This window comes from Vulpes vulpes, chromosome 15, assembly GCF_048418805.1.
Source record: "Vulpes vulpes isolate BD-2025 chromosome 15, VulVul3, whole genome shotgun sequence".
NCBI lineage: Eukaryota > Metazoa > Chordata > Mammalia > Carnivora > Canidae > Vulpes > Vulpes vulpes.
In genome coordinates, this window is record NC_132794.1 from 76,242,890 (window position 1) to 76,257,650 (window position 14,761).

The window sequence follows — 14,761 nt, forward strand, 5'->3', positions numbered from 1 at the left end:
AAGAGATATTAATGTAACTGAGTCCAATAGTTTACTGATGTGGTTTCAGATAACACATTATAAGTAACCTTTAAGAGACTTCCATCCATCTAGCTCTGCTATAGTACCAAGAAGAACATCAGCAATTATCTAAAATAATTACTACCTTTCCTACCTATATATCTGGATGACATCAAATTATTTTAATGTATAGTTGGCTCTTGAACAACATGAGTTTGTATTGCATGGGCCTACTTATATATGGATTTTTTAAATAAATATCACCCAGTACTATAAATGTATTTTCTCTTCCTTATGACTTTCTTAATGGCATTTTCTTTTCTCTAGCTTACTGTATTATAAGAATTCAGTATATAATCCATATACAAAATATGTATTAATTGAGGGTGCCTGGGTGGCACAGTTAAACTGCTGACTCTTGGTTTTGGCTCAGGTCATGATCTCAGGGTCTTGAGATCAGGCCCCTCATCGGGCTCCACATTCAATGTGGAGTCTGCTTCAGATTCCCCCTCCCTCTCTCTCTCTCTGCCCCTCCTACTTGACTCTCTTACTCTGCCTAAAATAAAGCTTTAAAAAATATATGTGTTAATTGGCTATGTTATGAATAAGACTTCTATTCAATAGTAGGCCACTAGAAGTACATTTGGGAGGAGCTAAATTTATGTGCAGATTCTTTACTGCACGAGGGGCAGCACCCTGAACCCCTCCATTGTTTCAAGGGTCAACTGTACTTTAACCAAAGCAACATATACAGCCAGTTGAATGCAGAAACACCCATGAGAATTCAGCTGTCTTCCATTAAGCCGATTTTAAGAGATTTGAAAACAATATTATTTAGGTTACTATTTTCAAAGGGTTTATTATTTTTAAATGAACTGGTAACTTTTTAAATTTTCTCATTTTTAATTTCTAATATCAACAAGTAGAATTCACATAAACAAGAGCCCTTGCACTCCTCAGTAATTTTTAAGTGTAAAGGAATCCTGAGAACAAAAAATTTGAGAACTTCAGAGACAAACTGTGAAGAGGCTTGCATGATATGTTGAAATATTGGGCCCTTGTAGATTTTGGAGCAGAAACAGTTTTTAAGGAGGAAAGTAGTGTGACTTTTTAAATTTTTTAATTTTCTTTCTAAGATTTTATTTAATCTTTCCACCCAGTATGGGTCTTACACTCTCGACCCCAAGATCAAGAGTCACATGCTCCACCGACTGAGCCAGCCAGGTGCCTCAACTTTTTTTTTTTTTTTTTTAATAAACTCTCTATTGGCGGTACAATTGAAAATGGGCTAGAAAGTGGGAATACTAGTGATAGGGATATTGAGTCAAATTTTGACTCAGGAATATATCCATTGGCATCATGGCTCTCTGGCTAGTCGGCATCAAGAGAAGTTAGTTTGATGGTTATTCTGGTCTCTGATCAGGTGGGAATCCCTCCACTATTGTTTTGAGAAGCAATAGCCTACCTACCATCTCTGCAACTCTTTGGTGTCCATAGTATGGAAATAATATTACATAGTAAGAAAAATGCAAGCACTGGAGTCAGACTAAGATTTGAATTCCATCTGTACCACTGGTAGTTTTGTGAGTTTTGACACCCTCTCTAAGCTGAAGATTCCCAGCCTGTATGATAGTGATAATAATACCTACCTCACGGAGCTACTGTGAGGACTAAATTGACATCTGTAAAGCATCTAGCAATAGGGTTGCCGTCCTTACAAATTCCTTGTAGGGCACCAGAATTTAAGATAATCCTTGCCTAGTGTCTTGCCCCTATGGTATATTTTTAGAACGGCCGAGTGTTCTTTCTTAAACGTAAATCCAAGCATTTACACGACTGAAGACCCTATATATGTAACCTTTGTCACCTGTTGTGTCTGACTCTTTTTTTTTTTTCCTTTGTCACCTGTTTAATCTTATTTACCTGCTTACTCTTGAACTTCAGTTATTCTGGCTTCCCTTCTTTCGCAGTGCCTTGTTTATAATGTTGACCATGAGATCAGTCACCTATCACTGTAGGACTACCTTTGGATACCACCTTAAAATGGGTCCTTTTATTTATTTTCGTTTTAAAGTTTTTGTGAAAGAAAATTTTAAACATGGGACGCCTGGGTGGCTCAGTGGTTGAGCATCAGGCTCCCTTTGGGGAGCCTGCTTCTCTCTCTGCCTGTGTCTCTGCCTCTCTCTGTGTGTCTCTCATGAATAAATAAATAAAATCTTTTTTAAAAATTTTTAAAAAGAAAAATTTAAACATATACGAAAGAAGATAAATTGGTAAAATGAACCACCATTTACCCCAAAACCACACTTCAACAATTATCAGTTTATGGTCAGTCTTGATTAATCTATACATTTATTTCCTTCCCTCCCCCCTTTATTTTGAAGCAAATCCCAGACATTTCATTTGTAAATGTTTCAGTATGTATCTCCAAAAAGAAAGGTGTTTTGTTTTGTTTTGTTTTGTTTTTTCCATTATGACCATATACCAGGAAAGATTCTTTAAACTTTAATGGCTAACTCCTGGCTAACCAGCATCTGGTATCAAGATTTTAAGTACTGGATATAGTCTGATGACTCCATCCCTGACTCCTTCATGATTCACATACTTACCCATTTGGCATTTCCACATGAACATGAAATGGAGCATGTCTCAAATGAAACCTATCCAAAACAAGACTCTATTTTTCCCTACAAATCTGTTCTATCCCAAGTCTTCCCTTCTTGGTAAATGGTCCCACCATCCATCCAGTTACTCCAGAAAACTAGGAATCATCCTTAGTGCTCCTTTTCCCCTCACTCCCCACATGCAAAATATCAGCAATCATACCACCATCATCTCATTTGATTTTCCTTCTCCATTTAGGAAAAGTATTTTCCTGATTGATCTCCCTGCTTTAATCTCTTGCCCCTTCTTTTTTTTTTTTTTTTTAAGATTTTATTTATTTATTCATGAGAGACGCACAGAGAGAAAGGCAGAGACACAGGCAGAGGGAGAAGCAGGCCCCATGCAGGGGGCCCGACATGGGACTCAATCCCCATGGATCACACCCAGGGCCAAAGGCAACGCTAAACCGCTGAGCCACCCGGGCTGCCCTCTCTTGCCCCTTCTAATCTAATCTCTCTAGTATAGATCAAATCAGATCCCACAGTAAAGGAAGTTCATACATAATACTACCTCTGCCTACCTGTTCAACCTATCTCCTACTCATCCCCTTGTTCATGAACTTCTCACAATACAGTTTTCTTTCTTTCTGCTCTTCAAACATAATCCTTTTTTTACCAGCTGTTCTCTCTCTCTGGAATGCTTTCTTCAGATCTTTGTATGGCAGGCTCCTTGTCATTCAGTTCTCTCTCCATCTAAGAGAGAGAGCAGGAGGTAGGGGACAGAGGGAGAGGGAGAGAAAGTCCCAAGCAGGCTCCCTGCCCAGCACGGAGCCTGACCTGGAGCTCGATCTCATGACCCTGAGATCATGACTTGAGCTGAAGTTAAGAATTGGACACTTAACTGAGCCTCCAAGGCACCCCGTTCAGTATCAATTTAAATGTCACTTCCTCAGAAGATTCTTCACTGACTGCCCATTCTTAAGAGACTTCCCCTTGGTCATTCCCTGTCACATCATCCTTTTTTATTTTAGATTTTTTCATATGTTTATCACTTTTTTTTTTTTACACTATTCCATCTTATTTAACTCTTCCCTTCTGGATACAATTTCCTTCTTCCTGAAGTATGTCTTTTTAGTAGCCTTTTCAATAAGCTGTGTGGTAAATTTATTGTTGACTAAAACCATCTTTATTCTATAATTGGTAGGCAGTATCTATTGCCAATCACAAGTCCTTAAAAATTTAGCTCAAAAATTTTTTTCTGATCAATTAGAAAACCTTAGCAATGCCTAAGAAAATAACTGTAACTCACTCAAAATAACTAATACTCCCAGCCAAAGTTAAGGATCTCATTTGCCCATATAATGGCCTTTTTTGGCTAACCTTTCTGGCATCATCAGCCCTGAACATCATGTTCCTAATTAGCAAAGACCCCCAGCATATGTTTCTGCGTATCATGTAAGTCTGATTTCTCTAGGACTCCCAGAAACATCTCAAGAATTCAACTATGCCTCTTACTGCTGGGATTTTGTCCAAACCTCTGCCAACTTCTGTTTTGGACAGGCAGATAAGATTTGGCATACCTTTGATCCCTTAGGACTACCCTTCATCTGTATAAGCCCTCCCTTTATCATTCCAAGATCTTTTGATCTTCTTAGAGTCCTTAGAACTAAGCTGTATTCCTCAATAACCCAGGAGTCAATCCTAGGAGTCTTCTAATCCACTTCAGGATTCAGGGATATAGACCAAAAGTTGGGAAAACTGTGGCCTACAGGTCAAATCCAACCTGTCACCTGTTTTCTCTAAATGAAGTTTTATTGGAAAACAGCCACACTCATTCGTGTGTATGTTGTCTATGGCTACTTTTTGCACTTCTAACAGCAAGGTTAGGTGCAGCAGACACCATATGGCCTATACAGCCTAAAATATTTATTACTGACTCTTCCCAGAAAAAGTTGGCCAAGTCTCTGAACTAAGCTCAAATATCTGATTGGCCTGTGGTTATCAGGCATGTTGGTGGCTGGTATCCATTCTATCCAAACACTACACAGGTTTGCAATTCACTGAAGTACCCAGAGCCGGGGTCTCTCTATGTACATGTATGTATGTGCATATAGTATGAGGAAAAGTAAGCACTTTTTAGACTGTGGTAGAATGGAATGTCTTTCTCTCTATAAAGTTTAGTTAGAAACTCGACATATTTTTAATGCTTATGCTCCAGTTATACCTTAATTTGCTTGATCTCTACTAAGAGAATCCTATCAAAGTCATTTTTTCATACTTAGGACCAGACTGGCCTCTGAAAATCAAATTCCTATTTCTCATAAGGATTTAAAAAAAAATTGAAGACAGAAGCTGAAAGTAGCTGCTTGATCTCCTGATCACATATTCCTTCCTGTAAAGAAGCTTCTGGACTATAAGCATTTATAAAGATCACATCTGCATTTGCTGACACACTGTTCCTAAAGTTAGATTGAGTTCATAAAGCCCTTACTATTGAAATTTTAAATAATCATGTTTTACAAAGAGCTAATAAATCTCTTTGTCCTAATCACAGAATGATGCAGAATGGTTATGTTTGTGCACACCATGATGGGGTGGTCTTCAGACAGCTTTACATTCCTTTCCCTTATGGAAGATGATAAAACTCCAGAGAAGTAAGCCACTTGCTTAGAGTCTCATAATGAATATATTCCAAAGTGAATATTCCAGCTGAGACTTCCCCCACCTTTGGGGTCAGTTTTGTTTCCTTGTTCTCCTAATGTATCTGAAGTTAAACTCCAGGATCTTACTATATAATTCTTAAAACACTTTCACCCACATTATCTCAGTTGTCCCAATATCTATGACAGTGCATCCTTCCTATTTTATAGGGCACTGAGAAACGAAGGCTCATCAACATTCCCAGCACTGCTATGCCAGGAGGTTGCAGAGCCAGACTTCGACCTCAGAGGTGTTTGGCCCCTAAGTGGTTTGTTTTTTTGTTTTTTTTTGCACTCTTGCTGGTGATTGCTGAACCTGCCATGTCTTTTATAAAGTCGGCCTGAGTGCAAGAAGGTGGTACGTCTGTGACCAGTAAGGGATAGGTACTGATTCATTGAGCTGTCAGGCAGTTTTAAGGTACTCAGCATTGGCATAGTTGAACATAGTTGTTCATTCTCTTCAGAGCACTTTATGTGAATTTCCTAATTAATACATACTCCTATAAATGTCACTATACTCATTTTATAGATGAATGGGAGGCAGGGGCAGAGTAGCCGTGGTGGCAGTGCTGCGATGAAATTTGAGTTTCTAATTTCCAGGCCTGTATTCAGACCTCTAGGCCACAGTTTCAGCCAGTGATTATTTAGCATAACTGCAGTACAGTATTGATTAGAGTTATCAGGTAATATTTAAAGGTTTAATTCCATCACAAGCAGTTGGTTCTTATATGGTGCTTCTATAATGGTGATTTGTTAGCAGCAGGGAGAAAGGCTTGCCAAAAAACACAACACGAGGACAGCAATGCACGCCGATCAGCTCCCCACCCCCACTCCTTTCTGTGCTGCTGGCACATGGATGGAGCTCCAGTCTGCATCAGGGAGATGTTCTGCTCCACATTGGAACCTGTCCTGACCCCATTCTCCATAGTGGTACAGGACAAAGTTTTACTGGGAGGAGTGTGGATCCAGATCCTTAAGTGACATCCTCGGGTGTTTTGCTCTTTAGATCCCACCTGATTCGATTCATTCAACAGCTATTTACTGAGTGTTTGCTGTAATTCTCAGTCTCTTTGTAGGAGTCTACTCAGGTTACCATAAATAAAATACCACAGACTTAAACAACAAAAATATATTTGCTCACAGTTCTGGAGGCCAGAAGTCCAAGGTCAAAGTTCCAGTTGAATTGGTTTCTGGTGAGGGCTCTCTTCTTAGCTTACAGAACGGCCACATCCTCGCTCTGTCCTCACTTTCCTTGGTGAATTGTGTATAGGAAGGGAGACACATCAAGCTCTGTAGTATCTTTTGTCGTCAGTATAGCAGTCCTATCTGACAGGGTCCCAACCTTATCACCTCATTTCATCTTAATTATTTCCTTAGAGGCCCCATCTCCCAATATAGCCACACTGGGGTTTCAAGCTTCAACATATGAATTCGGGGAGGGGAGACACAAACGTTCACCCAGAACACCTGCTGTGGGTGTTCAGAGAAGGAAGAGTCCCTGCGGGCACAAAGACCTCTTGGGCAGCATGAGGCCTGAGGAGTCTTTAATGACTGTCTGGGTCTGAAATGGATGGAGAGAAGAAGGGAGGCTGCTCTAGGAGGGAAAGTAGCTTCAGCAAAGATGGGGAATATGGTGTGTCCAAGAGACAGGGAGTTACAGTGTGGACATACATTGGGTTTGTGTTTTGAAAAGTTTGGAATAAGGCTGGAAACGTACATTGCAGCCTCATTGTACAAGGCCTTGAAGACCCATAGGTAGTTCAGATGCGACCTTGATGGGTCACAAGGATGTAGAACAGAGGAACAGTGGAACAATACAGAGATTCTAGGAGGAGAACCGTGGCCAGCTAAGTAGAGGATACAGGTCTGAGGTCCCCTGCTGGTAGCAGCTTTCTCAGTCAGAGGGGTCTGCCCTTCGTGCTCATCCCGTCCTCTGTTGATACTAGGGAATTGAGGTGGCGCTGCCTGTCAGGACTCTCAGCCTATCGCTGCTGTCACAGATGCCGCTGCTTACTGTCAGAGATAACTTTATCCAGCCAGGGCTTCAAATAAAAATCGTCAGTGTCATACTAGACCAAATCCTTATTTTCTAACATTGTGTGAGTTTGTATAATTGTATTCAAAGAATAAATCCCAGAAGGTAAGGATTAGTTTCAAAACAGCACACACACACACCCTTTTTTAATAGCCCATTGTGAATCTCTCATCTGTAACTATTTAAATTATTTTATTTCCCTTTATGTCACTTCTGGGCTATATCACTTCTGAGCAGTGATGCTCATAACTTAAAATTTTCTTACTTTTTGCATCTTGATCCTTTTTATACTTCTTGCCCTGTTCTCCTGGGGAAGGGGACGTAAATATACTTTCTCAGAGTGTGGCCCAAGGACCAACTGTGTCAGAATCTCCTGGAGTGTTTGTATAAATTCTGATTCCTGGGCTGTCCTCCAGAGCTGTTAAATCCGTCCCTGGGGAGTGGGAGCTGCAAGTCTGCATCTTTGCTAATTCGCAAGGTAATTCTTAGGCACGTTAAAGCCTGATAACAATTGACATAGTATTTTAGAACATTGACTTCGAGATCACTCAGACCTGGATTTGAATCCTGCTTTCACCATTTATTAGTTCTATCGTCTTGGGCGAGCTCTGCTCCTGGTTACCTCATCGATAAACTGAGAAGCAGAATAGTATATCTTTTTAGAGCATGGATCCTAGATCTGAACTGCTGGGTTTTTGTTTTTAAAGATTTTATTTATTTATTCATGAGACACATGGAGAGAAAGAGAGGCAGAGACACAGGCAGAGGGAGGAGCAGGCTCCATGCAGGGAGCCCCACGTGGGACTCGTGGGACTCGATCCCAGGCCTCCAGTGTCACGCCCTGGGCTGAAGGCAGCGCTAAACCGCTGGGCCACCCGGGCTGCCCACTGCTGGGTTTTAATCTCAGCTTTACCAGTTGTGTTACCTGAGGCAAATGACTCCCTCCCCTGACCCCAAGGGCAGACAGGCAGTTGGGGGAGATAAGAGGAAAGTGGAAAAGGTATAGTGACTTGCTTCTCCAGTGCTTCTGGGCATGCCTAAAAAGTCAAGGGCCCAGATCCTCCCTTGGGTAGTCCCTCTTGGAGAGGCTTGTATTTTCTCCTAAATCTTGCGTTTTCAGGAAATATACATCAGGATCTCATACCATTCTTTAGAAGTGAGCCAAGGCCTAAATGATGATGAGAAGCTCTTCCTGTAACTCTCTTATTGAGAAAGCCTTCTTTTATTGCTCTTTTCCAAGATTGGTTTATCTTTTCTGTTAATTAGCACAGATACCATTCTGACTTTGAATTTCATAGGATTTTAAAACTGTAATTTTTCTTAGTATTATGAAGATGACAGTGATTTACAGTGGCCTGTGTTTTTATCTGCTTTGCTGTCTTACAGTCTGGTGCCTTAAAGACATTTTTAATTTGCTATTCGTATCCGTTTTAAAAAGAAAAAAAGTGAAACCATGCAATGTCTGAAAATTAGAGTCTATTCAAGACCTTGCACATGGCTGCCAGTCTTCCCCATTCCAAGACCTTGCCACTTCATTCACACCAGTAAGAGCACCTTTGTTTGACCAGCCTCTGGCAGACATGTTAGGAAGAACTCATGAGATCTCAGTTAAAGGTTAATCTCTATTCAGGAGAAGAAGTTTGAAGTTTTCAGTGGAAGACTACAGAAGGCTTAGTGGAAAATTGGAGACACTAAGATAGTGATCAGTGGACACGACACTTTTCTACCTGAGAATGCCAGAAATTGGAAAATGTAGCAAAATCAAGTTGATGACCTGGAAACTAAGATAGGATTACGAAATGTCACATTGGCGGGGGTTATAGAGACAGGAAGAGATGGAGATTTTCCTCCTTCTGATAGATTAAAGGTGTGAGATTTGATAAGTTTGAACTCTCCACATGTGTTGGTATATATTCCATTTCTGCAAATGTCCATCATCCCCAGCAACCCCAGAAATATGCAGCTCTGAAGACAGTTAACAAAATTGTGATATGCTGTTTCTGATATGCTTTGATCTGAATTTTAGGGGTAAAAACAGGTTTTGAAAATCGCACATTTGTTAATTGACTGTCTTGAGCAAATAGAGACACATGTCATTGCCAAAGAGAGCTAGCAAATGGGAATTTAGAATACCGTTTGCCCAAAGAGGCAGATAGTCTCTGTAGAAGCTTGATTTCATTTACTGTCCCTTCTGAAGCTAAATGGAAGTGGTTGGGTTTGAAGATAAAGTTGAAATTGTGGAAATACTTGGATGCATAAAGGACGCTAATGCAGAATTTGATTTGCCTTTTTAAAAAGTACATTCAGACATTTAACAGAATTTTTACAAAAATCTGTCTGGAATGAATTTGCCAGGAAAAAAAAAAAAGATCATTTTTATTTGATGGTGTAATGATTAAACCTACCACCTGGGTAAGCCAAGGGAGCTTCCCACAGGAGATTGCTTGTGCAGCTTTGAATTATGTATGAATGTTGCAGACTGAAAAGAGATAACCTTACCAAGGGATTCGTTTGTATAACAGACCAACCTGTAACCATGTTACGGTTTCCTTTGAATACCTTAAGTTCATTCTCCACATTTGGAAAATGAGATGTCTTTGTGGAAATCATGATGTGATATTTTAAGTGTCGGGTCAGATATTCCAAATCTCAATTATAAACTGGTCATTAATGAAAAAGTCGACTGAAGTGTTTGAGCTCCAGGCAAACTTGTGTTGTTTTCCATAATGAAAACAGAGTGGATGCTCCTGGAGAAGAGCAGGCTAAGTCACCATTTGACCCAGCCTGACAATTAGGGACCTCGATGTCAACGCCATAGTTACTTAGACATCCTACCTACCGCTAGAGAGCTGGGGATTGTTTCAATATTATTTTAACCAGTAGAAAAAGAAAAGCCACAACTTCTTCTTTGTGGGCCATTTATCAGTTAATAGTTCTGTTTTGTAGCAATGAATATCAAATTGTACTTACCTGAAAAAAAATATATAGTTATCCTTGTCATATTTTTTTATTTCAAGGTATACTAAGATATAGTGTATTAGAAATTCTAGTAGCTTTCTTGTCATTTCATTTTAAAGATTTTTTTTTTAAACCTGTCTCATGGATGAAATAGGGGAAATTTTCGTTTTGCTCATTATATCCTTCCTGATGTTTGTTTGTACAGATGATCAAGTAATAGGGAATCAGAACCTGGTTCTCTGCTTCCCATTTTTGGTGTTTTCTCCATTATCTTAAATATTTCTAGATGAAAATCAGGATATATATTAAAATTAGTGGTGTCTGAAAAAAATATTTCTAGATGAAATATTGGTGGTGAGCCCAGTTTGTTAGGAGAGAAAGTCTGTATTTGGAAAGTGTCATTTTACTATTTGGGAGGGTTTTCTGACTTCATATCTAAATATGAAACAAAAAATGGTTAAAAGTTATATTCTCTTATAAAATTAATATGCCTTAGATAAATTGTCAGATTTTACTTCCTTCTTTCTTCCTAGACAACTTGTCTATTGATACGTAGTAACTGAGTCAACCTTTTCTGGTGCTGTTCTCAATTCTTTCTCATTTTTTAGTCATAGCATGTTACCACATCTAAGCTTGAACCCTCAAAGCCTCTCCCTTTCCCATCTCTCTTTTACCATTTTCATCATACAAAGAGCTGTTCCTCCCTCAAGCATCAAGACGTGACATATGTGTTTTTTTTTTAATTCTTCCTTTTAGACTCTGCTGTCACTGCTGATTAAACATCTTAGCATCCATTTGCAATTCCTTGTGATTTTACTTTCATCAGCTCTCTTTGCATGGTGCTTTATAGTTGGTGATTATTTTAATTGGTGACTTAATATACCAGTGTACTTATTTAAAATGTGCTTATGAAAACGAATCTTTATGTGGAATGTAGGTTGTGCTGCCCTGATCCTCAAAGAGTTAATAAAACTAGTTTTCACTTTGCTTAGCTCCCCAGAGGTAGTTTGGCACATTTCCCAGACCAAACCCGTAAGGTAAAGGTCAAGGTGCAGTGGCTGATATTAAGGTGCAGAATTCGGAGCTAGTATCTTACCCACCTTGTAGTCATCCTGAGCTCAGTGGGATCTCTGGTACCTCAGAGCTTCAGAACATGATTAACAGACCGAAGAAGGCCCTGTGGAATATCCTTTAATGGGGAATTGTATGAGTGAGTACAGTGGGTGAGTCTTTAACATTTCTTGCTTTTTAGCATCGTGTTTTGTTCTCGGAAGCCATCAGGAGCACAGAGCCATGCTTCGTGTATGTGGGAGTAGGCCCAGGGAATTCCTCGTGGTTTAAGAGCAGCGACTCTTTCTGTGGTTTTCGCGGCAGCGGAGGCATTGTAAATAGCCCATCCCTTGGGAGGAAAACAGACAAGGAGGGGCAGAGTCCTGGCTTCTGAACCAACCTTTACCAATCCCTTTTGATAATGGAAAAGAGAGCTTTCTTTTAGTAATAATGAGACTGGGGCAAGAGAAAAGGCAAGAGCAAGTCTGGAGAGGTTAGGAGCCTAAAAATAGCATTTTAGGAAACCTCTTCGATTGACTCTAAAATAAGAGAATGTCACTTTATATATGTACTTGTACTTTGAAATCAGAAATGGCCTACATTAACTTTTGCCCAGTTAAGATCATTTTCCTTCTCCTGAAAGCATGTTGATAATTACTCAGTGATCTACAATCTTGACACTAAATGGTGTCAGAGAGGGTCTCAGCAGTGTCACTTTATTTTGTCTTTGCTAATGCATGGAAGGAAAGGCCCCTTCTTACCTTGATCTTACAATGCTCCATATTATGAGAAACCAGTTTTGTTTGGAGCCTTTCTTTTGGGTTGATGACCCAGAGGCAGTATGCTTTACTGTGTGAGGCCTCCTTTACATAAACCACCCTCCTGGCTGTTAGTGGAGTGGTTCCTTTCCACCTTACCACTGTCTTGGAGAGCCAGATACCGTAAAGGAACTTCTAGCTCATTGCTTATTTTCAGTATAGAGAAACCTCTGGCTTTGCCAGCTTTGAAAAAGTATTTTTTGAAGTTGTAGATCCAGCAGACTTCAAGGCTTCTGTTCAGACACATGCATAATTTCCATAATGAAAGATTGATAAGAAGGTACTCCTTCTTCAGATCTACTCCCTTAAATCCACGGGTGATATATGTTGTAATGACACATGATCAAACAAAGTACCTCTTTTCAAGAAACTTGTAAATGTCACCATGATTTACTGCCACATGAAAATCCAGAAATAACATGTAATAGTATGTTTGCTTCGCAAGAAGAAGGGTTGGTGAGCATATGACAGTCTAAGAACACTTTCAGAAACCATTAAAGATGCTTGATTTTGAATTTATTTTATTGGCTAGCCCAATGAGATTTTCTAACTAGGCTAGTTTTTTCTACCAACATTTAATGACCATTCCATCCCTTCATACTTATAGCAACAGAATTGACAGTTTAGGCAGGATGGGAAGTGGGGAAGATTGGAAGAAATAGCTATAAGCAAATGAGCAAGCAGGCAACAGTGAAACAAGGTTGGAAACACATTGGACGCCGCTTTGTGGTATGGAGCCCACAGGATCTTTCAAATTCATTTTAGTAGATAATAACTAGAATGCAGAACTTTCATTTCCACTTACTTTGCTGCATGCAGGCAGGCAAAGGTTGATGCTTCTGTCCTCCTGGCAACAAGACTTTCCTGGCCTCAGTTTACCTACTAAAACAATTGCTTAACTTCCTTATTTAGTCTAATCTCACCTTTATTCCTGATCCTTTACTAAATACTTTATTTTTTTTTTGAAAAAATTTTTTTTATTATTATTTATTCATGATAGAGAGAGAGAGAGGCAGAGACACAGGCAGAGGGAGAAGCAGGCTCCATGCACCGGGAGCCCGACGTGGGACTGGATCCCGGGTCTCCAGGATCGCGCCCTGGGCCAAAGGCAGGCGCCAAACCGCTGCGCCACCCAGGGATCCCTAAATACTTTAGCATGTATTAAATGCTATATACGAAATAAGTCTATATAGTAAATTATTTGATATTTGCTAGAGTACTACAGAACTATAGTAGATATAGTAAGTATGCTAAATGCTTAACTAAGCACTCGTGTATTTTCTTTTTAACAAGTTAAGCATTCAGCTTTCTCCATCACTACCATCACCACCTCCTGCCTTAAAAAAAAAAAAAAAAATCTTACCTTCTTACTCTCAAGCTTCCCTCTGAGTTTACCGTACCTTCTCTACCAAACTGGATTCTCAATATGTCAAATAGAAGGGTCAGCCTGCCTGAAGGACTACACTATATTCAGACAAGTATTTTAGGCCTTATGACCCATTGCTGTGACTCTAGGGCTAGTTATTTGCATTTATGGCAAGTAGATGTCTTCCATAAATCTAAATTTTAGCAAGACCTTTGAATGCTACTTGTGACCACAGTCTGATTTGTTTCAGTCACAAGACCCATGAAGTGACAGAGGATCTTTCTCCTCGGGATTCAAGATCTGTTGCTGTGAAGCAAGATGATGGAGGCTGCACTTCTATCACAGCAGCATCGCCCCCACCTGAACTGGAAAGAGAAGAGGAAAAAGAAGATGTTTCAGATACTGTCGACCTGAATCCCTGTAGTGCAACCTATAGCAATTTAGGTAAGTAGAAAATGTCATGTAAATAGTATTTAAACTTTGCCTTTTTATGCAGTATCCGAATATTGCATTTCCCTGGAGAGACGGTTTTTATTGCGCAGGAAGCAAAAGTTGGACAATTGGAGCCATAAATTTTCTTTTTTTCTGGTTTTTGTTTGTTTAAATTCCAGTTACAGCGCACCTGGATGGCTCAGTTGGTTAAGCATCTGCCTGCCTTCAGCTGAGGTCATGATCCCAGGGTCCTGGGATTGAGCCCTGCATCAGGCTCCCTGCTCAGTGGAGAGTCTGCTTCCCTTTCTCCCTCTGCCTCTCCTCCTGCTTGCATTCTGTCTCTCTCTCAAATTTTTTTTTAAATCTAAATTCCAGTTAGTTACCATACAATACAATGTGACACTAGCTTCCAGTGCACAACATAGTGATTCAGCTTCCATACAATACTAGGTGTGAAGCCATAAATTTTAATTCACCTCAGAAAAAGTCCTGGTGTTAACTAGGCATATATTGAACACCTGCTACCATAAGTCCTGTGCCATGGTCCCTGCCTTGAGGGACTCACCTCGAGAATTTCAGTATTATATAATAACTGCACTGATAGAAATACCCATGGAATATGTTTTACATCACACAGGAGAGAGTGTCAAAGATGCCTTCCTGAAAATAGTTCCTGAACTGATTTATCAGTTGGCAGAGGGAAGAAAGTGCTCCAACCCAAGGCAACAGCATAAGCAAAAGCATGGTGCATTTGGATACCACAGCCATTTAGTCTTGCTAAAATATGAACTGAAGTTAGG

General features: G+C 39.9%; 1 protein-coding gene across 10 annotated transcripts in view; it reads left to right on the top strand.

Annotated features, from left to right (window-relative positions):
- The window catches only part of PEAK1 (pseudopodium enriched atypical kinase 1), a 294,851-nt gene that overhangs the window by 233,732 nt on the left and 46,358 nt on the right, over nucleotides 1–14,761 (top strand). For all 10 annotated transcript variants that reach the window (XM_072739138.1, XM_072739143.1, XM_072739141.1 and 7 more), the window contains one exon: nucleotides 13,780–13,973. In XM_072739138.1, the coding sequence (XP_072595239.1) occupies nucleotides 13,780–13,973 (194 nt within the window). The remainder of the gene's footprint in view (nucleotides 1–13,779; nucleotides 13,974–14,761) is intronic.